This window comes from Lampris incognitus, chromosome 14, assembly GCF_029633865.1.
Source record: "Lampris incognitus isolate fLamInc1 chromosome 14, fLamInc1.hap2, whole genome shotgun sequence".
NCBI lineage: Eukaryota > Metazoa > Chordata > Actinopteri > Lampriformes > Lampridae > Lampris > Lampris incognitus.
The window spans coordinates 42,476,780-42,503,000 of NC_079224.1; the positions used below are offsets into that span (position 1 = coordinate 42,476,780).

The 26,221-nt window shown below is 46.3% G+C and overlaps 1 protein-coding gene across 1 annotated transcript in view; it reads left to right on the forward strand.

The window, feature by feature from the left end:
• LOC130124471 (calsyntenin-2-like) overlaps positions 1 to 26,221 on the forward strand; it is a 235,324-nt gene that overhangs the window by 3,542 nt on the left and 205,561 nt on the right. The window contains 2 exon segments of the mRNA XM_056293925.1: positions 3,892 to 4,007; positions 13,884 to 14,006. Coding sequence (XP_056149900.1) covers positions 3,892 to 4,007; positions 13,884 to 14,006 — 239 coding nt within the window.

Here is a 26,221-nt window from a genome sequence, read left to right on the forward strand (position 1 = left end):
AACATGCAGATTAGCTGACGATGTCATGTGGTGGGTTTCTAGTGACTTTAGATGCAGCCTGTAGTCACGGTACTTTCCTTACAGAGGAGTTTGCAACATTGCTTTGCAGCCCTTCAGTGAAATATGCCTTTTCAGCCTCACATCTGTTGAACACATACTGTATAAAATGAGGTTGAGCGTCTGCCGGAGACCTCTTTCAAAGAAACCTGGTGAGCACCGCCGCTGCAGGCAAGCGCTGTGTGAGAAACAGGTGCAGGGAGGAGATGTTCCTGTGCACTGAGATATGTTTCCCGACAAAATAAATATCCCCACTGCTTTATCCTTATCCGTACTGTGATAATATGCATGTAAAATGTCAACTAAATTGAGCTTTTCTGTTGTCAACACTACACCTTGATGTAGTTTTGTTTGTTTCTCCAGAGGTCTTTACTTACTTGGGCTCAGTAATAGCAGTGTGTTGCATCTGTGACACAACACGTCTTTTTTAATATCATCTGTTTTGCATACAGTACAACACGTAGTCGCTTATTATTTCTGAAAGAACAAATTGTTCTGCATCTTCAGCACATCTCATGCAACTACCTTGCGACCAAAATCCGACATTAATGTGATTTATTTAACCGCAGTATATTTATTTTGTGTGCTAAAAAACTCTCACTGTATTCTTCTGTTTTGCTGCTGATCAGCAATTTTACTTTTTATTTCAGTTTGGCAGTCGCAGACAAAATGTGTTATCCAACACAATTCAACACGTTTTCCTCGAGTCTGGCTTTTAAAGCCGCCCTCCTCTTGTTTCCCCCCATTTTCCACACTTCTTCCAGACTAAAGCCCGTAGATCCCTCACTCTTCACACTGCTCCAGTCTCCTTCGCCTCCCGATGGATTCCTTCACCTCTCCATTTCAATTATCCCCTCATTCATTTTCCATCTCTTCTCTCGCCTTCCGTAATTTCTCTTCCCTATGGTAGCACACCTTAACCTTCCTCTCTCTCTCTCTCTCTCTCTGTCTCTCTCTCTCTCTCTCTCTCTCTCTCTCTCTCTCTCTCTCTCTCTCTCTCTCTCTCTCTCTCTCTCTCTCTCTCCCAGCTGAGCCCTTACTCGCCCTTCGCTCCCATTCGTGGGCAAATGAGTTAACGGTGTGGAGTTTTGAACCTGTTATGAGAACGGGGATCAAGATTGCGTTGCATTTAAACAATTGAGGGAAAACTGTAAAGTTGGAACCGAACTAAGAGAATAACACAGAGTAACTAAAGCCAGTCAGACATGAGGCAGAACCAGACAAGACAGAAGACTGTCCATGACCATACATTGCAGATTTTCCTCAACTGCTTTAACGCAGTCCTAGTGTGTCAAAATCCCATCTGCCCATAGTACCTTATTTCTGATTGCTTTCACACAAAAGGCAAATATAAAGCACATTTTTTCCAACCCTGTAAACACAACTGTCATAAAACCATTATCCAAAACGCTTATCCTACTCAGGGTGGCGGGGATGATGGAGCCTATCCCAGCGGTCATTGGGCAGCAGGTGGGGAGACACCCCGGACAGGCCGCCAGTCTATCCCAGCTGTCATAAAACTGACCCAAAAATGGGTGAAATGAGATGCATTTCAGGGTTGAACATGTCAATATTGATATGAAATACTTAGCACATTATCTGTCTTTAGTTTTACAGTGGTAGACATACTGTCAATTGCTGACACTGTTATCCTCATTGACAAATGGATTTAATTCTGACAAATGAATACAGCGTGTTTTATGGATGTTTGCAGGTGAAGTTTAGTGTTGTGCTGTAATAACTGTTGTGGGGAGTGCATTTACAGTTTTGAGAATGAAGACAGTGTTTCGGGAAATGCGCTTAAACAACTAAAAAGCTGTAATCGTGGGTCATGGTGACTGTCGAGTAACGTCAGGCATGTCGAGGACAGATGGTTGTAGGTTGGCGTGTTTGGATGCACTATTTGTTTCATTAACATAACAGCACAGCTTGTGTGTACACTGATGAGAATAATGAGAAAAACCAGCGCCCCCGGGGATCCCCATCTTGATTAAGCTCTCGGAGAAACGTAGAAAAAGCTACTTCTATTTTGAATCCCCCCGTCGTGTGTGTGTGTGTGTGTGTGTGTGCGTGCAAGCTTGCGTCGTGCATGCGCGGGCTGTGCGTGCTCATGTGCCGTCCCAGGTTTAATTACCGCACATTCTGCCGCGGCGTCCGGCAGGTTACAGTCGATTTCTGCACACTGCGACTGCTCCCTCACCTCTCATCACTGTCACATTTTCATTAGCTGGTTACAATATTGAGGTGATGGCTGCAGAATACATAATTTTCTTTTCTTTTAACTAAAAACATTCTTGGTTGGTCCTTGCTGGTTTTATGTGATCGTCTAGTCTTCGTCGCACTCTCTCCCGCTCCGTGATTTAGACTGTGACGGTGGATCTTGCACACATATGCCGTCGATATAGAAAGTCTTCATACCCCTGTTAAAATGGCAGATGTTTGTGATGTTGAAAAATTAAACAAAGATAAATCATTTCTGAGCTTTTCCCACCCTTATTGTGAAATTGCAACCAATAAAATTCAAGTTAAAAACAATAAGACAAATTTTTGGGATAAAAATAGAAAACTTACCTGGTTGCATAAGTGTGCACACCCTTTTGTAATTAGGTATGTGACTGTGTTAAGAATCAAGCAATCGCATTCAAATTCATGTTAAATAGTAGTTAGTGTACACCTGCCATCAGTTAAACTGACTGATTCACCGTAGATAAAGTTCAGCTGTTCTTGTGTGATTTTCCTGACATCTTCTTGGTTGCATCCAACTGCAAAAGCCATGGTCCACTAAGAGCTTACAAAGGGTGAACGGGATCTCGTTGTCGAAAGGTATCGATCAGGAGAGGGATACAAAAGAGTTTCCAAGGCATTAGATATACCACTGGAACATAGTGAAAACAATCATCAACAAATGGAGAAAATATGCCACCACAGTGACATCCCAAAGAAGAGGACGTCCCTCCAAAATTGATGAGAAGACGAGGAGAAAACTGGTCAGGGATGCTGCCAAGAGGCCTACGGCAACATTAGAGGAGTTGTAGGAATTTCTGCCAAGTAGTGGTGGCTCCCTACATGTGACAACAGTCTCCTGTATTCTTCATGTCTGAGCTATGTGGTAGGGTGGCAAGGCGGAAGCCTTAACTCATGAAGAAAAAAACAAACAAACATCCAAGCTCGGCTAAATTTTGCAGAAAGATACGTCCAGTCTTCCAAAACCCTGTGGAAAAATGTGTTATGGTCTGATGAGGTCAAGGTTGAACTTTTTGGCCGTAATTCCATTTTGTTTGGCACAAAAACAACACAGCGCATCACCGAACGGTGAAGCATGGTGGTGGGAGCAGCATCAGGCTTTGGGGCTGCTTTTCTTCAGCTGGGACTGGAGCTTTAGTCAAGGTGGAGGGCATCGTGAATAACTCCAAATACCAGTTGATTTTGGCACAAAACCATCAGGCATCTGCTAGAAAGATGAAGACAAAGAGGAATTTCACCTTTCAGTACGACAACAACCCGAAGCACACATCCAAACAAAGAAATGGCTCCACCAAAAGATCAGCATTTTGGAATGGCCCAGCCAGATCCCAGACCTGAATCCAATAGACCGTCTGTGGGGTGACCTGAAGAGGGCTGTGCACAGGAGATGCCCTCACAATCTGATGGCTCTACCTTTTTGCGAGGAAGAGTGGGAACATATTGTCAAGATGTGTCACAGTATCTCCCAGTTCAGTTCAGTCAGTCATTTTTTGTCTTTCTCCTAGTTAGGTCAGCTCATCTTAACCTCAGTCACTGTCTGTTGGTCTTTCCTGTTTTATTTTGAAGTACTTCCCTGTGTTGTCGTTTCAGTTCCTGCCCCAATTTTGGCCATCGTGATATGGCCCTTGTTGGTATTCTCCTGAAAGGCAATGCCATACATGAGGAGGCTTACTTCAGCCAGGTCACCGGTCTGTCGTGTCATGCAAGTAAACTAGAAATGAATTTGGCCAAAACAGTAAAACTTATAATACAAACAAAACTATATTCATTAATCATGGAATCAAATTAACACATGCTAAGCTGTTGGCCTAGCCTTAGGCTTATTTGTGTGTCTGTTTTCTTTGCTCATTCATGACTGAACGGTCCATTAGAATTGTGTGTTCACGGGCATCTGGGTGGTGTGGCGGTTTATTCTGTTGCCTACCAACACGGAGATCGCCTGTTCGAATCCCCGTGTTACCTCCGGCTTGGTCGGGCGTCCCTACAGACACAATTGGCCGTGTCTGCGGGTGGGAAGCCGGGCGTGGGGTATGTGTCCTGGTCGCTGCACTAACGCCTCCTGTGGTCGGTCGGGGCGCCTGTTCAGGGGGGAGGGGGAACTGGGGGAGAATAGCGTGATCCTCGCATGTGCTACGTCCCCCTGGTGAAACTGGCTACCAAAATATGTGTCTCGGCGTAGGTTGAGCGGCTACAGTTGTCTTGCCCGTTGCCATGGTATGGATGGTTTTTGGCTCGCCGGTACAGAGCTGTGTGTTGGTTAGCGTTACGTGGTCTGAGTGACGGGTTTTATTCCAGGTTGAGTAACCAGAAGCTGACATTATCTACTAACTTAGCTATCTTACTGAGCCTATAATTTACATCGCATATTGATCATTTTACTGTAAGTTGTGTAATTGTTGCGTGTCGTTTGTGTGTATGCGTACTTGTAGTATTTATTTATTAGTTAATTTTGCCGGCGTCACTATAACCGCACCCCCACAGGATTTTACGGTGCGCCACAGGCTCGCCGATATTGTTTACCCAACCATTTTGCTGCTATCGGACCATTTGCAGTACTGTGTGTAATATAGTTTGTATGTTTTTAATTGTTGGCTGTGCTATGTGTAGCACACCGTGGGGGAAGCCAAAGAGACATTTCCACTTTGGTGGACAGTGAAGTCAATCAGATCAAATCAGATGAAATCAGACAACCCCGTGTAAACCACACCTGTTCCCTTTCCCTGATTAGCTCCCAGTGCTGGTGCTCCTCCTGGTCCCCCTGTTCTCCTGCCAGATCGTCTTGTGTTCAGCCAAGCTGTCCGGTGTTTCACTACCCCTCCTACCAGTCTACTGTGTTTGACGTCTTCTGCCCGGTCCCTGGACCTTGTTTCTGTTTCGGTTGATAGCCAGGTAACCGGAACTTGAGCTTCGGACCCTGGTTCGCCTGTCTTCCTGCCGCTTGCCGATCTGGTCCCCTGTCTGACCCATTCCCTTTGTACGAACCCCCGCCTGTGTTGGACCGTCAAACTGAGCGATACTGTAACCTGCCCGTCTGAGAGTCGTGCGTTTGAATACTCATCTGCCGGTTTCCCCGGGAAACGTTACACGACGTGCCAAGCTGGGAGACTCTCGCCCAAAACCCCCGAGTGCTGTAATAAACTCAACGGGCGCTTCAGTTCAGGGGCGTGCACACATGTGCAACCAGGTTATTGTAGACTTTGTCATTTTTTTTCCTTAAATGTTTCTGATTGTTTTTCACTTCATTGTTATAGGTTGCAATTTTAAAAAAACAAAACACATTTGTGACAGAAGGGTACCAGCAAGAGTTAAAGGGAAGGTTTACAAGATGGTTGTGAGACCAGCTATGTTGTACGGTTTGGAGACAGTGGTACTGATGAAAAGACAGGAGGTGGAGCTGGAGGTGGCAGAGATGAAGATGCTAAGATTTTCACTGGGAGTGATGGAGAAGGACAGGATTAGGAACGAGCATATTAGAGGGACCGCTCAGGTTGGACGGTTTGGAGACAAAGCAAGAGAGGCAAGACTGAGATGGTTTAGATGTGCGGAGGAGAGATGCTGGGTATATTAGAAAGCCACTTTATTTTGACATTGTACAGGTTAAAACAAAATATATAGTATACACTACATGGTTTGTCAGACCGCTGATGTAATTTGCATGGAAAGCTGAAAGGACAAAACGGCTGGATAATAGTCCCTGCCTGTATCTGTGTACCAGTGTCCTGCTGAATGTATGTATGGTTATAGTGTGTAGTTGTACCGGTGTATGAATGTGTATTTGTAGATGAATGAAGGTACACTTGTGTTTAGATAGACAGGCTGTGGTTACGAATCTTTTCAAGGACGGGTAACAAAGACGCTATAGTGTTTTGTCTTGTTGTATACAGAGCTGGATGACATCTGCTAGGAGCTGTCTTGCAGGAAGCGCGGGGTATTTGTGACTAATAGGGGGCTTTTCTCGATCAAAACACTGATTCTATATTTGAAAAACCATCCTCTAAAATGTGGTTTGGCATCGCATATGGATCCTGATCAACTTTTAGGAGAGTAATTTGTTTTCAGAAATTTCCGTGGCGGCTGAGGAAGTACCAGATGTCTTTATCCTGTCTCGCGGCTGGTTGAAGGCCTCCTGCTGTGATGTCATTTTACAGGAGGACCCTTTGTCCAAGTCAGACTCCACCATCCGTGTCGCTGTCATGTCAGATTTTAGCTGCTGCCATATTAGATACCTTTTATCTCCCGGGGAGTGAGGCGGCCCGTCGTGATGCCGCGTAATGGCGGCGGATGAGGTTTTAACAGCACATTACAGCTGGCGACACTTAATAACCTTATGAGCGACGCGGCCGCCTGCCTCATCATCAGACGTGGAGTAAACGGAAAGCTGTTGTACGGTGTGCAGCCTGCACTCTCCTCGTTCTCTCGGCTCTCAGCCAGCCTTGGATATCTTTTTTTAATTCTTTCGTTTTTGCGCGGGCAGGATGCTGACGTCTGCCCGGGATGAGAGACTTCAGCATGTCACAGAGCTTTACTGTACTTTGGGCCATAAAAAGATTTTTTTTTTTTTTTGAGGTGGCCCATTTCCTCAGCCTGACATGTTGTCCTCTTACAGAGCAGCTCTGCTTTTAGTCTGGAGTCAAAGCGTGGCAGCACTACGGCCTAATCTCCCCCAATCTGAACCATCAGGAGCTAGAAATTGAAACCGACATCCATGAGGGTGCTGCAGCGGCTGTGGGCTATTAGTGTGATGGAGTAGATTTTGCAAAGTGAAAAGGGAAGAATATAAACACGTCGGCCTGCCGGATCTGTATGTCACCCCTGTTGGCAAACCTGTAGACTTGAAATGACCGATGTCAGATCTTGAACTCCATCCAGACCTCTACCTCTGGGCCTTCTTCTCAGAGGATCATGTCAGAAGGAGCTGTCAAACAAGACGTCCGTCCCCCAGTTAATTTCCTTCCCGCTTCAGGTTGAAATTAAGTGTTTAATAATGTAGAAACGGTAAATCTCAGAGAAGCTGTATGACTCTCTCTCTCTCACACACACACACACACACACAAATCTTCAGAAATCATTTTCTGATTTTAGGCCAGGAATGTCGGGCAACTTGAACCGTTTGTGTTTCTCCAGGGTTTCGCAGTAATCATGATGAAATATTTTCTCTTGTGAAGACGGGTGGATGTGGTCAAAGCCCGATTCCCACTTTCAGCCAGACTTGAGTGATGTGTCCGCCGTGTCAAGCTGCCAGTTCCCAGAATTCACAGCATTTGATCAGCCATGTTGGCGTTCGCTCTGAAACGACCTGCGATTCTCCGTCATCACAGATGAAGGGAGTGCGGATGAAAGGAAAAGTGAACCCATGATGAATACCGTTGGGGAGATAGATTATGATATAAACTAGCAATTCATGTGAATGATATAAAGTAAAGACCTCATCCGACGTGGATATGTGTCTCTGAAACTCAGCTTTAATCAGGACGTCCTCATCACGGAGGAGGAGTCCATGTCAACTATGTGAGGGTGTCAGAGAAATCCCTGGGTGTCTTGTGTAGATGCTCTGACGTCAAGTCGGCTCAGCTCACGGTCAGTAAGACTGGGTGCACTGGGATGGCAGCTCATTACATCAAGCATTCTTTAAGGGACACTGTCAGTCTGATTCATACTGGCTGCCTTCCAGTCACTGTCCCCCATCTGGTGTGTGGAAGTTTAGGAGTCAGGAACACTTTATTTGTCATGCGTACATGAAATGAGATGAAATATCGTTTCCCCCAGCCCACAGCAGTGCAACACAAGGTCAAAAACACATTTCCAAAAGCTACAAAAACACACATATCCAAACTAACACATACATCCAAACTAAAAAAATATATAAATAAATCACTGTCCATGGTAACGAACGCCAGCCAGGATGACTGCTGGAACTGCCTGTCTACATGGGCTAGCAGTTAGCTTAGCCTGCCCCGCTTCCTCATCCTGTCAGACCGCTCTCAGTGTTTCCTCTTTGGGCACAGCTCCAGGCAGGGCTGTGGTCCCTGGGCCCATAAGACACGGCAGACCAAGGCTCTCCCAGCCGATCCAGTGCCAGTGCTCTCAGCCATCAAAGCAAGACACAGATGTGGACAAAGACACTGCATGGACGGTACTGGGTGAGGCCGCTGCAAGCTGCAAACGCTGCCATCGTGCCACAGCAGAAGCAGAGTTGATTTGGGCTTTACACGTTTTGTCTCTTCTGTGTTGAAGAGTGACACCGGTGGAGTTTCTCAGCATTAAGTCTATGTGACGTCACGCATCGCTCTTCCAGCAGACTGCATGGCGCCCCCTAGTGGCATTATAACAGACATGGAAAAAAAACCACTCACTACTGTATCACTGATGGACAAACAGGACTCAGACTTTTATTAAAGGCTCCTCAGCATTACAAACTACCAACACATGCAGGTATTCAGGTCAAATGTATTCTTGCTTTAAGGAATACAGTTGGCAGGTTCAGTGACAGGATTTCAAGATGCCAAGAACCCGCCAAAGCAACAATAGCAATGTTTTAATCCAACTTTGAATGATTTTAAAACTCAGTTCAGTTTCAAACTAGATTTCATTTCAAAACCCTGTGAATTAGGCGTGTTTGTATCAGGTGTGTTTAAGCAGTTAAACTCATGTCCTGTGTCACACATCCATACTCCCAACACCTGTGACCAAGACAGACCAATTAAGATGAAGAACCAGCTGGTCATGTGATTGAATTATAAATCTCTAATTGGCTAATGCGTTTCCATGGCAATTTAACTCATTTCTTTAAAACGTTTCTGTATGTCAAGGGAGCATGAGAGCATTTATTTTTGGGGGTTTCACAAGATGATTTCAGATAAGATGGATTTGAACGTCCCATGGACAAATTGTCTTGGACACAAACAAATGGGCAGCATAGTGCCCCCCCCCAGTGGTTAGCGCTGTTGCCTCACAGCAAGAAGGTCCTGGGTTTGAACCCCGGGGTTGTCCAACCTTGGGGGTCATCCCAGGTCGTCCTCTGTGGAGTTTGCATGTTCTCCCCGTGTCTGCGGTGGGTTTTCTCCGGGGGCTCCGGTTTCCCCCACCATCCAAACAAACATGCATGTCAGGGTTTATACTCCTGTCTGTGCCGCTGAGCAAGGCAACGGGAAAAGAACTGGAGTTGGTCCCCGGGCGCTGCATGAAGGCGACAGCCCACTGCTGCTAGCTACACGGATCACAGCTTGGATGGGTTCATTTTGCAGTAACTGAATTTCCCCAAGGGGATTGATAATGGACACTGAAATCCTAATGCAATCGCTATCCAATGGCGCGGTCGCCTCACAGCAAGAAGGTTCTGGGTTCGAGCCCCGGGGTAGTCCAACCTTGGAGGTCGTCCCGGGTCGTCCTCTGTGTGGAGTTTGCATGTTCTCCCCGTGTCTGTGTGGGTTTCCTCCGGGGGCTCCAGTTTCCTCCCACAGTGTAAAGACATGCAGGTCAAGTGAATCGACCATAGTAAACTGCCCCTAGGTGTGAATGTGTGTGTGTGGGGGGGGGGGCTGTGATGGCCTGGCGGCCTGTCCAGGGTGTCTCCCCTCCTGCCGCCCAATGACTGCTGGGACAGGCTCCAGCACCCCCGCGACCCTGAGAGCCGGATAAGCGGTTTGGATGATGGATGGATGGATGGATGATACACTGGGGTGCTGTATGTATATCCTATACAATCTATCACAAACACAATACTCCATAGTCGACATCTTCCATGACCATTAAAACATGTTTTTAATATGAAACAACAACAAACAGCATAAAAAGAGGTTGTTTTAGAAAACAGATTCTGATTAAAAAGTCTCTTGGACTGTTTTGTCCCCCACACCCCGGCCCAGTGAAGCCTTTATAGGTGTGCTGATGGGTTGTTTAGGGGACGAGAGACACGGTCCGTCTCCGACGTTACTTAACATTTATTTCTTCTCAGGGACTGATTCCACTGTGATCCGTCAATCCGTTCAATCCAGGAGAGGAAGAGGAGGAAAACTGGAGGAGGACGGACAGGGTCAGGGATATTTCTCCAAAACAACAAGAAGCTTTCAAAAAGAAAGAGAGAAAGAAAGAAAGAAAGAAAGGGGCCTGCTGAGGTTGTTTAAACATGGTACCAGCTGGTCGTTTCATCCGCTCATTGGAACGAGACAAACACTTCCTCCTCGGCGGATTGAAAGGTTAAGCCAACATCCCTCGCTCCCGCAGACAGAGACACTTCTCACACAAGACATCCCAGTGTGTGTGTCTGTGTGTGTGTGTGTCTGTGTGTGTGTGTGTGTGTGCACGCATTTGTCCTCACTGGTAAATCTGTAAGATCTGGCTGAGCCAGAGATGGAGAGAGACAGAGAGAGAGAGAGAGAGAGAGAGAGAGAGAGAGAGAGAGAGAGAGAGAGAGAAGGAAGGAGGGAGGGAGGGAGGGAGATTAATTTGCACCACCAGGAACTGTGTGTGTGTTTGTGCGTGTGTGTGTCTGCGACGTGTGTTAATCTCGGTGTCATCTTGTGGGTTTATCCCAGTCGGGCTTTGGGGGGAATCTGGTTCACTCCTCTGTTCCGTCTGGAGGATGGAGGCGAGGAAGCGGGAAGAGAGAGTGAGAAAGGGGAGAGACTGAGGGGCGGGAGGTGGACGGATTGGGAGGGAGGTCAAACGACTGTCTGAGTGTGTTGTCTCGGTGTCTACGCGCCGGCTGTGTCGGTCACATGTCAACACATCGGTGTGATTGTGTGTGTGTAGCGATACGACAGCTAATTCTCTCAATCACATCTCTTCTTCTACTGCCACGTCTTCACTCGTCTGTTGTGTTGTGTTGTGCTGTCGGGTTGTGTGCGTGGCGTTCTCTTCTGTTGTCTTCGGTTCTGTTTTGTTGTGTTGTGAGATGTTCTGTTTTGTTATGTGTGCCGTTGAGCTGTGTCACGTTGGGCTGTGTATTGTTGTGTTGTTTTCTGTCCTCTTCTATTGTGGACCCTCAGAATACTCTGACTTCCTGTGTCAAACCCAACTCACACAGCACTGCGGTGCTTTGCCCTGTGGGGGTGTGTGTGTGTGTGTGTGTATGTGTGTGTGTGTGTGTGTGTGTGTGTCCTTCTTTCTCTCTATGGTGAACAACCCTTTCCTCTCTTTTTCTCTATAGTGAACAACCATTCTCCCCCTTTCTCTCTATAGTGAAGAACTCTTCCCCCTCTTTCTGTTTATAGTGAACAACTTTCCCCTCTTTCTCTCTATAGTGAACAACTCTTCCCCCTCTTTCTGTTTATAGTGAACAACTCTTCCCTCTTTCTCTCTATAGTGAACAACTCTTCCGTCTTTCTGTTTATAGTGAACAACTTTCCCCTCTTTCTCTCTATAGTGAACAACTCTTCCCCCCCTTTCTCTCAATAGTGAACAACTCTTCCCCCTCTTTCTCTCTATAGTGAACAACTTTCCCCTATTTCTCTCTATAGTGAACAACTCTTCCCCCTCTTTCTGTTTATAGTGAACAACTCTTCCCCCTCTTTCTGTTTATAGTGAACAACTCTTCCCTCTTTCTCTCTATAGTGAACAACTCTTCCCCCTCTTTCTGTTTATAGTGAACAACTCTTCCCTCTTTTCTGTTTATAGTGAACAACTCTTCCCTCTTTCTCTCTATAGTGAACAACCCTTCCCCCTCTTTCTGTTTATAGTGAACAACTCTTCCCCCTTTTCTGTTTATAGTGAACAACTCTTCCCTCTTTCTCTCTATAGTGAACAACTCTTCCCTCTTTCTCTCTATAGTGAACAACTCTTCCCTCTTTCTCTCTATAGTGAACAACTCTTCCCTCTTTCTCTCTATAGTGAACAACTCTTCCCTCTTTCACTCTATAGTGAACAACTCTTCCCCCTGTTGCTGTTTATAGTGAACAACTCTTCCCTCTTTCTCTCTATAGTGAACAACTCTTCCCTCTTTCTCTCTATAGTGAACAACTCTTCCCTCTTTCTCTCTATAGTGAACAACTCTTCCCTCTTTCTCTCTATAGTGAACAACTCTTCCCTCTTTCACTCTATAGTGAACAACCCTTCCCCCTCTTTCTGTTTATAGTGAACAACTCTTCCCCCTTTTCTGTTTATAGTGAACAACTCTTCCCTCTTTCTCTCTATAGTGAACAACTCTTCCCTCTTTCTCTCTATAGTGAACAACTCTTCCCTCTTTCTCTCTATAGTGAACAACTCTTCCCTCTTTCTCTCTATAGTGAACAACTCTTCCCCCTCTTTCTCTCTATAGTGAACAACTTTCCCCTATTTCTCTCTATAGTGAACAACTCTTCCCCCTCTTTCTGTTTATAGTGAACAACTCTTCCCTCTTTCTCTCTATAGTGAACAACTCTTCCCTCTTTCTCTGTATATAGAACAACTCTTCCCCCTTTCTCTCTATAGTGAACAACTCTTCCCTCTTTCTCTCTATAGTGAACAACTCTTCCCCCTCTTTCTGTTTATAGTGAACAACTCTTCCCTCTTTCTCTCTATAGTGAACAACTCTTCCCTCTTTCACTCTATAGTGAACAACTCTTCCCCCTGTTGCTGTTTATAGTGAAGAACTCTTCCCTCTTTCTCTCTATAGTGAACAACTCTTTCCTCTTTCTCTCTATAGTGAACAACTCTTCCCCCTCTTTCTGTTTATAGTGAACAACTCTTCCCTCTTTCTCTCTATAGTGAACAACTCTTCCCTCTTTTCTGTTTATAGTGAACAACTCTTCCCTCTTTCTTTCTATAGTGAACAACTCTTCCCCCTTTCTCTCTATAGTGAACAACTCTTCCCCCTCTTTCTGTTTATAGTGAACAACTCTTCCCTCTTTCTCTCTATAGTGAACAACACTTCCCCCTTTCTCTCTATAGTGAACAACTCTTTCCCCTTTCTCTCTATAGTGAACAACTCTTCCCTCTTTTCTGTTTATAGTGAACAACTCTTCCCCCTCTTTCTGTTTATAGTGAACAACTCTTCCCCCTTTCTCTCTATAGTGAACAACTCTTCCCCCTCTTTCTGTTTATAGTGAACAACTCTTCCCCCTCTTTCTGTTTATAGTGAACAACGCTTCCCTCTTTCTCTCTATAGTGAACAACTCTTCCCCCTCTTTCTGTTTATAGTGAACAACGCTTCCCCCTTTCTCTCTATAGTGAACAACTCTTCCCCCTCTTTCTGTTTATAGTGAACAACTCTTCCCTCTTTCTCTCTATAGTGAACAACTCTTCCCCCTCTTTCTGTTTATAGTGAACAACGCTTCCCCCTTTCTCTCGATAGTGAACAACTCTTCCCCCTCTTTCTGTTTATAGTGAACAACTCTTCCCTCTTTCTCTCTATAGTGAACAACTCTTCCCCCTCTTTCTGTTTATAGTGAACAACTCTTCCCCCTCTTTCTGTTTATAGTGAACAACGCTTCCCTCTTTCTCTCTATAGTGAACAACTCTTCCCCCTCTTTCTGTTTATAGTGAACAACGCTTCCCCCTTTCTCTCGATAGTGAACACCTCTTCCCTCTTTTCTGTTTATAGTGAACGACGCTTCCCCCTCTTTCTCTCTATAGTGAACAACTCTTTCCTCTCTTTCTCTCCATAGTGAACAAACACAAGCCGTGGATCGAGACGTCGTATCACGGGGTCATCACTGAGAACATGGACACCGTTCTGCTGGACCCGCCTCTGGTAGCTCTGGACAAGGATGCGCCGGTCCCCTATGCCGGTAGGGGGATACTGTGTACACACACACACACGCACACGTACACACTAGCATGCAAATACGCACACACACACTAGTATGCAACACACACACACACGTATACACACACACACACACACATACACACTAGCGTGCAAATACGCACACACACACTAGTATGCAACACACACGTATACACACACACACACACTAGTATGCAACACACACGTATACACACACACACACACACACACACATACTAGCATGCACACACACACACTAGCATGCAAACATACACACTCTCTCTCTCTCTCTCTCTCTCTCTCTCTCTCTCTCTCTCTCTCTCTCTCTCTCTCTCTCTCTCTCAACTTGAGATAATGGTGCAGCTGCTGTCAGAGCCGAGCGGCACAAGAAGAAAGACGTTTCACACAGCAGCACCAGAGACCCCAGTTTCATTCATCACTTTCACCGGCAATAAAACAAACTAACACACAAACACATGAGAGCTCTGTTCTCCCACTAGGCAGAGTTATAGCACACAAATTAACATTACATTCCTCGTACCATCTGCCATTGTAATCTCTCTCCCTTTACTCAAATCACTGCCGGGAGGGTTGTAAGCGCACAACAAAACCCATGTTTATGTGTTTCTGTTGAGGATCTGGTCGCATCATGTCCGAACTCTGTCCATTTTACTTTGGTTGATCCGTTATGAATTTACAGATTGTGTGTGTGTGTGTGTGTGTGTGTGTGTGTGTCAGGATGAAGTTAGAGGATGAAGTCTGGCATCCGGCTTGACTTTCATAATAACTTTCGCAGCTGAAGTTTAGGAGGTCAAAGTCACCTTTCAGAGTAACACGTATTCCACCTTAACTTCTGTTATTAACAGATAGGAAGTCCCAATCACGCTTCCGTGTTCCCTCATGACCTTTCACCTTGAGGGACCTTCACCTACACAGTCAAGGTTATGAGGTTACAGATGGTTGTAGCTCAGAAACAGACGAAGAAAGACTCTTGGTTTCTGTTATTCAGGTTCCCAGAAGGGAACAGACAGAGATGGATCACACTTGTATATATAAACACACATATATATATATATACACACACACACACACACACACACAAACATTATTTATTTTTATATGTTTATTTAATATATGTATACATAAGTTCTGCAGAGTGAAAAATTAGATATAAAACAATGAGATTACCACATTACTGACTGAGAACAGCCGGAGAGTTTTGACAACACCAAGCTGTGTTTTTACTGTAGGATGCTGCCCTTTACAGGTTTATACAGTGTGTATATACTGTAGGATGCTGTCCTTTCCAGCTTTATACAGTGTGTATATACTGTAGGATGCTGTCCTTTCCAGGTTTACAGTGTGTATATACTGTAGGATGCTGCCCTTTCCAGGTTTATACAGTGTGTATATACTGTAGGATGCTGTCCTTTCCAGGTTTACAGTGTGTATATACTGTAGGATGCTGTCCTTTACAGGTTTACAGTGTGTATATACTGTAGGATGCTGTCCTTTACAGGTTTACAGTGTGTATATACTGTAGGATGCTGTCCTTTCCAGGTTTATACAGTGTGTATATACTGTAGGATGCTGTCCTTTCCAGGTTTACAGTGTGTATATACTGTAGGATGCTGTCCTTTACAGCTTTATACAGTGTGTATATACTGTAGGATGCTGTCCTTTACAGGTTTATACAGTGTGTATATACTGTAGGATGCTGTCCTTTCCAGGTTTATACAGTGTCTATATACTGTAGGATGCTGTCCTTTCCAGGTTTATACAGTGTGTATATACTGTAGGATGCTGTCCTTTACAGGTTTACAGTGTGTATATACTGTAGGATGCTGTCCTTTCCAGGTTTACAGTGTGTATATACTGTAGGATGCTGTCCTTTACAGCTTTATACAGTGTGTATATACTGTAGGATGCTGTCCTTTACAGGTTTATACAGTGTGTATATACTGTAGGATGCTGTCCTTTCCAGGTTTATACAGTGTCTATATACTGTAGGATGCTGTCCTTTCCAGGTTTATACAGTGTGTATATACTGTAGGATGCTGTCCTTTCCAGGTTTATACAGTGTGTATATACTGTAGGATGCTGTCCTTTCCAGGTTTATACAGTGTGTATATACTGTAGGATGCTGTCCTTTCCAGGTTTATACAGTGTGTATATACTGTAGGATGCTGTCCTTTCCAGGTTTACAGTGTGTATATACTGTAGGATGCTGTCCTTTCCAGGTTTATACAGTGTGTATATACTGTAGGATGCTGTCCTTCACTGGTTTATACAGTGTGTATATACTGTAGGATGCTGTCCTTTACAGGTTTATACAGTGTGTATATACTGTAGGATGCTGTCCTTTACAGGTTTATACAGTGTGTATATACTGTAGGATGCTGTCCTTTCCAGGTTTATACAGTGTGTATATACTGTAGGATGCTGTCCTTTACAGGTTTATACAGTGTGTAAATACTGTAGGATGCTGTCCTTCACTGGTTTATACAGTGTGTATATACTGTAGGATGCTGTCCTTTACAGGTTTATACAGTGTGTATATACTGTAGGATGCTGTCCTTCACTGGTTTCACAGGAAGTGTCTGTGACGGCGGTGTTTCGTGCTGTGGCCTGGCTTCATGCAGCCATCTCAAAGTTTCTTCTCTTTCACCGTCGTCGCCTCTTGAGAGCGCTGTCACAAATTCAGGACCGTTGTGAATGTGAGGTTCAGTGTCTTGACAGAATATGCATGGCTGACTTAGCGTTTCCCTTTGCGGATCTTGGATCCTCGTTCTCTGTAGCTGTTTGAGTGTGGCGGACGCCGGCCTTAGCCGTCTTGTTGTCTCTGGAGGAGTTGCGTTTCTCTGTGGTGGGCCCCGATGCGCGAAGAGCAGTAGAGGGAGGTGGTTGGGAGGTGGCTGGGTTGCAGGCAAGCTCAGCTTCCATTGACATGAAGTCAATGGAATTTACTCTTTTGCAATTTACTTTTTTCTAAATTTTTTTGTCTTTTGTTTGTGTTTTCAAATGTGTCATTTTGCAACTGTGTGATTTTGTAACTGTGCTGCCTATCTTGGCCGGGTCTCCCTTGAAAAAGAGGTTTGTAATCTCAACGGGATCCTCCTGGTTAAATAAAGGTTAAATAAAAAAAATGAAAGCCTGCAAAGTCCTGAAAACTTGGAAATACATCCGTCTCAATTAAGGCCTGTGTGACTTGACGGCTCCATCGAGCTGCTGCCCAGTTGGGTAACGTCTGCACAAGCTCCTGGTTCTCCTCACAGTCGTTTAGTAGGTCAACTCCTTTACCCTGTGGCATGGCTTCTTGCTGGGCGGCACGGTGGCGCAGTGGTTAGCGCGCTCGCCTCACAGCAAGAAGGTGGTGGGTTCGAATCCCAGGGTAGTCCGACCTTGGGGGTCGTCCCGGGTCGTCCTCTGTGTAGAGTTTGCCTGTTCTCCCCCTATCTGCGTGGGTTAGGTCAGGTGAATCGGCCATACTAAATTGTCCCTAGGTGTGAGTGTGTGAGTGTGTGTGTGTGTGTGTGTCGGCCCTGTGATGGCCTGGCAGCCTGTCCAGGATGTCTCTGCCTGTCGCCCAATGACTGCTGGGATAGGCTCCAGCTTCCTGCGACCCAGTTGGGATAAGCAGCTTAGATAATGGATGGCATTGATATATATCTATATCTATATGTGTGTGTGTGTGTGTGTGTGTGTGTGTGTGTATGGAAACGGATGATCTGCTGTGGCGATGCCCAACGGGAGCAGCCTAAAGTAGTAGTAGAGTATATGTATATATGTATGTCACATAGACCCTGTTGCCCCACCATTAATCACTGATACCTGTCATGTCTCTCGGTGTGCACTGTCAGACAGCCACCACAGGAAGAGCCGACACTCGACAGTAATCGGCAGCCGAGTGCTTTATGAGTCCTCTCAGTGATTTTCCAGGAAACAGATTAATGGATTCCTGGCCCCGGCTACAGCAGTCGAATGCGTTCTCTGCTCCCAAACCACCGGCCCCGCTTCACTGTTCAGTCTGCAAGGCTGTAAATAAATACCTCATCCACGAGTAGCTCCTGAATCAAAGCTCCAGGGGCTGCGTGTTCGTATGACTTCCCCTTTATTACCGCACAGATGTTGCAGGCGAGATGCCCTCCGCAAATAAGCTTAAGACGGCGTGACAAAACAGACCCATCACGGGTCCCATTAACGCGGTGGCGGCGTGCTGCTGATGAAGTCAACTTTCACGGCTCCGGGTAAACGGTGCAGGTACACGTGTCGTCATGGCTGTACGGCGGCGTTATAAACCCAGCTGGATGATCGCCCCTGCCATTGTAAGTGATGAAGTCTCCTAAGCAGAGGCCGAAATCGCACAGCCGTCATACAGGTAGAGCCATTTTGACAGAGAGAGAGAGAGAGAGAGAGAGAGAGAGGGAGGGAGAGAGTGGGGGGGGGCATAATTAGACAAAGTATTCCCAAACCCTCAAAGGCAAACCAAGAGGCTTTTTCACCGGCTAACTCTTAACAGCTCATTACAGGCAAATGGCTCCTATTAATCCCGGCGCTGACAGCCGAGGAAAAACGATACTCAGCCTTTTTTCCTGTTTTTTGTTTAAACCCTGTTTTTTTTTTTGTGGGATTCTGTGTGTGGGGGTGTTTGTTCAGTTGCCACAGTCATATTCTATCTTCTTTTTTTTTAGCAAATGGTGCAGCGTTTTATCTGTAATACGGATGAGACTGCTGACCTTGGAAGGCCTTGAACCAGCCGGGGCAGGAAACCCGACCATAAGTCACGCTGAAATTTCATCATAAACTTAATAGATTTTTTTTTAAGAAGTGTAAAAATCTATATTGTTCAATTACATTCATGTTATGCATAAGTTGCTCAGTTATTTTTGTGTATTGAATGGCCGACAGTCCCCCCCCCCCTTTTCTCCCTGGTGGTACCCGGCCAACTACCCCACTCTTCAGAGCCGTCCCGGTCTCTGCTCCACCCCCCTCTGCCGATCCAGGGAGGGCTGCAGACTACCACATGCCTCCTCCCATACATGTGGAGTCACCAGCCGCTTCTTTTCACCTGACAGTGAGGCGTTTCACCAGGGGGGATGTAGGGAGGATCACACTATTCCCCTCCAGTCCCCCCTCCCGATCAGAGGAGGCGCTAGTGCAGCGACCAGGACACATACCCACATCCGGCTTCCCACCCACAGACACGGCCAATTGTGTCTGTAGGGACGCCCGACCAAGAAGGGCTGATAGTTTTAAGTGTTGCTCAAACACAAAGTTTTAAATTATAAACTCCGTTCTCGTTCTATGAATTAAAACTATATATTCTGTATTATTGATATATAAATGGACTGCATTCGCGTAGCACTTTTCTAGTGTGCCGACCACTCAAAGCGCTTTACAGTGTGTGCCTCACTTTCACCCTTTCACACACACATTCACACCCTTTTTTATACACTTTTTTTAAAAAAGTGAATCAACGTAATCACAAAACGTGTATAGTGAAAGTGAACAGTAAATGTTATTTATGAGTAATTGCACTGATGTGTAGAAATGGAAGACAAACTGAGGTGACTTGCACGGATCTGTAAACTTCAAAATGGCTGACAACCCCCAGGGCTGTTTTTGATGTATTAGTGGAAGATGAGTTGTCCTGAAAAGAAAATGTGGCCTGATGCCTTGAGCCAGCCTGAAAAAACATGGCAAAACTACAAGTAAAAAAAAAACATATATATCTTATATAATTCATTCATTCATCATCAGTCGCTTCTCCGGGGTCGGGTCGCGGTGGCAGCAAGCTAAGTAGGGCACTCCAGACGTCCCTCTCTCCAGCAACGCCCTCCAGCTCCTCCTGGGGGATCCCAAGGTGTTCCCAGGCCAGATTGGACATGTAGTCCCTCCAGTGAGTTCTGGGTCTACCCCGGGGTCTCCACCCAGTTGGCCGTGACCGGAAAACCTCCAAAGAAAGGCGCCCAGGAGGCTTTCTAATCAGATGCCCGAACCACCTCAACTGGCTCCTTTCAATGCGAAGGTGCAGCAGCTCTACTCTGAGCTCCCTCCAGATGTCCGAGCTCCTCACCCTATCTCGAAGGCTGAGCCCAGACACCCTACGGAGGGAACTGATTTCAGCTGCTTGTATCTGCGATCTCACCCTTTCAGTCACTACCCAAAACTCATGACCATAGGTGAGGGTTGGAGCGAAGAGTGACTGGTAAATTGAGAGCTTTGCCTTCCGGCTCAGCTCCCTCTTCACCACAACGGTCCGGTACAACGTCCTCATTACTGCTGGTGCTGCACCAATCCGCCTGTCTATCTCCAGCTCCATCCTACCCTCACTCGTGAACAAGACCCCGAGATACTTGCACCCCTTCACTTGAGGCAACAACTCATCCCCAACCCGGAGGGAGCAATCCATCAATATCTTATATAATATATTATATATTATATATAAACAAATAAATAAACTAAAAAATATATATATTTTATATCTATATATTCTGTATATTAAAACTGTAAGTCAACAGCGGACCAAGTGATCTACCAAATCATGTTAGATTGATTGAGAGTGAGGATTCCTCTTGGTCATGAGACATCATAGTGAAACACAAAACACTCTTCAAGCTGTTCAGATGAGCGGTGACACGTTCTCAGCCCCACAGTGACAGTCCACTTCATTATCGCCAAATGCTGACGGAGTACACCAGGTTAACTTGTCAACCTTTGTCTCCTGCAAATACGTGTAAAAATAAGAAGCATTGTCCAGTCAGCCATGCGTGTCCCTGCATTTAAGGTAGCGCCCTCCACGGGAGAACAGGAGGGGTTCGTTTGGGTTATGGCAGATGCTCTCCGTCACCCGGTGTGAAGGAGCATCTTGAATTTCCTCTAAACTCTCCTTGGCGTCCCACAGACACTGAACTCAGCTCGGGCGAGCGTGCCGTGGAAGTTGCCTGTGACGTGACTATCGAGAGCCTTGTGTTGATCCGCGACACGACGAGGAAAAGGATGGGAACTGAATTAGCAGCTGGAAGAGTAATTGGTGGCATAGTAATTGCATCCATATGTGAGTGAGATTAAGCTAATTAAATGGAGGTGCAGCAGTCGAACCCAAGGCCACGGCAGATGTGTCTTCGTGTCGTCTGTGGTGGATGTGTGAGTGTGCATGACCTGCAAACATCTGTGTGCTGATTGTGACGATTATAAGGAATAATGTGTGGGCGTCTGGGTGGCGGTCTATTCCGTTGCCTACCAACACGGGGATCGCCAGTTCAAGTTCCCATGTTCCTCCTGCTTGGTCAGGCATCCCTACAGACACAATTGGCCATGTCTGTGGGTGGGAAGCCGGATGTGGGTATGTGTCCTGGTTGCGTTATTATGGATCCCACTGCTTTTCTTGGCAAGACATGCCCTGCGTAGCATCCAGGCGGTAGGATTCTAGGAAGACCCGCCCCTACTCTGCCTCTGATTAGCTAACCTTAACCCACCCAACCAACGGAGGCAACGAGTACTGGCCAATCAGAGACAGAGTGTCAAGAAAAGCAGTGGGATCCATAATAACGCGTCCTTGTCACTGCACTAGCACCTCCTCTGGTTGGTCGGGGCGCCTGTCTTTGGAGGAGGGAGAACGCCAATAATTTTTTCCTAGGATGAAGCCGGAAAGTTCCCGCCCTCAGGCGCTAGGATTGGACAGATCTGCCTGTCAGTCAACTTTCTGAATTCATCCTAGGAAAAAAATATTGGCTTATTGTACACACACAGTTAAGTTGGCACAGTTAGCTTGGTTGCAAATGTGGCTAATGGCTAACAGTTAGCTAGCAAATGTGGCTAGGGGTAGGGTTAGGGTTGTTGCGCGTTGGCATCGGCCTTGACTGACAGGCAGATCTGGCCAATCCTAGCGCCTGAGGGCAGGAACTTTCCGGATTCATCCTAGGAAAAAAATATTCGCAGGGGGAACTGGGGGGAATAGCATAATGCTCCCACGCACTACGTCCCCCTGGTGAAACTCCTCACTGTCAGGTGAAAAGAAGCGGCTGGTGACTCCACATGTATCGGAGGAGGCATGTGGTAGTCTGCAGCCCTCCCCGGATTGGCAGAGGGGGTGGAGCAGCGACCGGGACGGCTCGGAAGAGTGGGGTAATTGGCCGGATACAGTTGGGAGCAAAAAAAGGGGGGGGGGGATAGTGTGCGTTTACATTAAAGCTCTGTTCTTACAATTAAAGAAAACGTGAAGGAACGATTGAAGTAGCTCTCTCTCTCTCTCTCTCTCTCTCTCTCTCTCTCTCTCTCTCTGTCTGTCTTTCTCTCTCTCTCTGTCTGTCTTTCTCTCTGTATATATCTATATATAGCTTCTATGTATGTGGGACTTTGAAAAAGCAAAGGACTGAAATGATTGATGGTGTAGGAGAGCAGAGGGGAGACGAGTGTGTGTTTGTGAAGACGCCAGCTGAGCATTTCACACAGCAAATTGACAATGGCTGAAGAGGTAGCCCTTCTTCTTCATGTGTTGCTTCTTACGCTACTCGTGGTGTTCTGGCAGTATACGTTGATATTCAGCTGCACAGCTCCTGAAGGCTAAAAATCACCGAAAAGGAAACGCGTAGTAAATTTCCCCGTCAGCTGAACCGTAAACAACACCGTGTGACTGTCCGGCTCTTTTTGCATGGCCCGTCAATCATGTGTGTGCGTTAACTTTGTTACGCAGAGTCTCCACCACGCAGCTGCTCCGATCAGCCGTGTGTGTAACCGACAGTACAACGCGTCTGTGGAGATGCAGATTCACCTCTAAATGATCTGAAATAATGAACGTCAAGACCTGACCTACTCCTGCCCGGGCAGGTTGACTGGGAACTGGAGGGTTGCAGGTTCGATCGTCGCGTCCTCGTTGCAGAAACATTGAGCTGCCCTTGAGCAAGACACCTAACCCCTAGCTGTTGCTACCATGCATGGTTGGTACCGCCATCGCCGTGTGTATGTGTGTGTGTGTGTGTGTGTGTGAAGCATTCATTCAGTGTTGCAGCTAGAATTGCGCTATAGAAAATACTGTCCAATTATTTACCATGAGAAAATAAGAGAAACGTTTTATCTAATTTAAAAAAAAAATTTTTTTTTGGTAATCACTTGCACACCGCGAACTCCACATTTCTAGTTGTTCCTCTCGCTCGCCCTTAGTTTCTTATATAACGACTTCTTTTCTTTCAGCTACTGATGCCGAAATTCTGTCTTTACTACAGGAATGTGTTTTGAGCCAGCTACAAACCCGCCGTGTTTTGCCTACTTTTCCCCCCTTCGGAGGTGTGCAGGTGATGCAAAACATGCACAAGTAATGGGTATGTTTCCCAGCGCTTCTTTATGAATTAGTAACGATGACACCGATTTGGTTGAGGTGTTTGCAGAAGAGTAACATTTTCAGAGTCTTTTCTTTTGCAGACCTGATGTTCGGTGCGGTTTGTATGCGGGGTTGTTCGAGTTTGTCGCGGCTGCAGCAATTTACTTTTGTGCCGTCGTGCTAAACAGCGAGGCTTTGGCTGAATGATGGGTTTCGAGCATTCAGCCTTTCTTATGCTAAGCAGCCATTTATTATACAGTAAGAATTCCTCATCCGAGCAACCACATCCAAAACGCGAGGCAGTAAAGGTTCAGTGGCACAGCAACAAGCGCACGGAGAGAAGACTAAATGGATTTTTGATTGTTCTCCCTCCATGATTAACATTTGGCTTGTTGACTTGAGAAGGTCAACCTGGTAAAATACTACCAGGGAGAAAAGGCAGAATTGTGCTGTATCAGTGTCGGGCTGTATTTCTCTGCCTGGCTTTTTATTGCCACGCTGTCTAATGAATAAAAAGTATACAATAGCTACCGAGGAGACTGTGAAAAATGCCCATAGAAGGGGCAGCCCTGCCCGCATTTATCTTCCTCTGGGCTTGTTTACGGCCTGCGGTTCTCTCTCTCTCTCTCTCTTTTGCACACGCTCACTTATTTTCTTTCTTTGCCAACGTTTCTTTGTGTTTTTTCTAATTTTTCGTCGCTCTGAATCTGTGTCCGGGTATTTTCTCCAATCTCTCTCTGTCTGTGTATCCATCATAGCATTTCTTTATTTCCATTTCCGTCCATCCATCTCTCTCTCTCTCTCTCTCTCTCTCTCTCTCTGTCTCGCTGTCTCTCTCTCTCTCTCTGTGTCTGTCTCTCTCATCCAACCACATGCCTCAGTTCCTGCTCTCTCTATCCAAGTCTACTTTCTCCCTTTGCTCGTCCTGCCTCCTTTGCTCCTGAACAGGCTATCCGGCAGTGACTTGTGTGTAACGGACAGCACCATCCATCCTGCTTTTTTGTTTCACCGCAGAAAGGCGCAGGCCGTCCTTCCGGCTCCACATTAAACGGCTGTGTGGGAACACAGAGACAGCGGGGTTGTTAAGTACTTTCCTCTCCCTAGTCTTTCCCCAGAGAGACATCCCTTTATTCTTCCCCTCTCTTTTGCTTCCCGCTCCCCTTCCATCATTTCTCCTCCTCGCCACCCTTCAAACCCATCTCACCCCCTCTCCCTCCCTCCCTCTGTCTATCTCATGTCTTCCCGTATTCCCTCGCCTGTATCTTTCTATTCACCCAAGTATTTCTCTCTCGTCCCCCCCTTCCCCCTGCAGCACCATGTCACTGTGATGTAAACGTCCCACAGTGGGCCTAACCCGGACATTATACGCTGAGACAGGTGTCTTGCAGATGAATTGTTATTGCAGCGAGCCATGATATTATTCTCTATCCTTTACCCCCCCCCCATCCAATACACCATCACCAACATCGATACCTCCCTTCCGGGGGGGGGGGGGGTGGCGCACCACGACTGAGCGTTCTCAGTCAAATTAGCATGAGCAATGGCAATAATGGACTTCGGGGCTGCCACATGGCTAGCAGGCACTTTCATTTGCTAATACTTTATCTCAAGGCCACAGCTAACAGGCACAGATTCCCCCTATTCATCCTGGTGGCTGAATGATGCATTACGGAGCATTGTTTCCACCGCAGAGCGCTCCGTCTCTCGCCTTCTAACAGGAACGGTGCAAAACAGGGAAGCGAAAGGCAGATAGCAGAGGGGAGGATGGTGGACGAGGCAGATTGAAGACGAATCTCAGAGAAGAACATCTGCCCTGGGGCTATGAGAGCGAATTTGTGTGTGTGTGTGTGTGTGTGGCCGAGGTTGACAAGAGTATCTGTAGCTCATGTTAGCAGTCATTTTCTGCATCCATCAACACTGTCAGTTATATTTTGTTTTATCTGACAGTACAAGCAGCAACACCACAGATAGACTTTACATATACAGTTACATTATCTGGTTTCCTCCAGGTGCTCCGGTTTCCTCCCACAGTCTAAACACATGTAGGTCAGGTGAATTGGCCATGTTAAATTGTCCCTAGGTGGGTGTGTGTGTGTGTGTGTGTGTGTGTGTGTGTGTGTGTGTGTGTGTGTGTGTGTGTGTGTGTGTGTGTGTCTGCCCTGTGATGGCCTGGCGGCCTGTCCAGTGTGTCTCCCCGCCTGCTGCCCAATGACTGCTGGGATAGGTTCCAGCATCCCCTCCACCCTGAGAGCAGGATAAGCAGTTTGGATAATGGATGGATGGATGATCCCAGAAAGCTGAATCAGTTCATCCGGACACTGTTTATTGGGAGAGATGTTTCATCACTCATCTAAGTGACTTCTTCAGTCTCAACCGAAGAAGTCATTTATCAGACGTCACTTACCACTCCAGAACACTTATGTCTTCTAACATTACCCCATCACTCCAGCACCCCATCCTCATCAGTTACGGCACGGTTGAGATAGTTGACAGCTTTAAATATCTTGGACTGACGCTGGACAATAAACTCAGCTTCGACCAGCATTACGAAGGACATTCAGAAAAAGAGCCTTCAAAGTCTATCACTCATCCATAAACTCAGAGGATTTTATGCCCCCCCCCATCTCCTATTGCTGTACCAAAGTACTGCCCAACCCATCCTGCTCCACTGCTCCACCTATTTCTTTAACATGGTCTCTGCCCCAAACTGGGTCAAACTCACATGCATAACCAACACTGCTACCAAGATAATCGGTCCCTCCACACCCACCTCTCAGAGCTCAGTTGTAGGGCCATCAGGTACAGGTCTCTGAGGTGCAGAAGGGCTCGCTTTGGCAAAAGCATGGCACCCGCAGCCGTAGCAACCCTAAATAGGGTGACTCGTTGAGGGAACTACA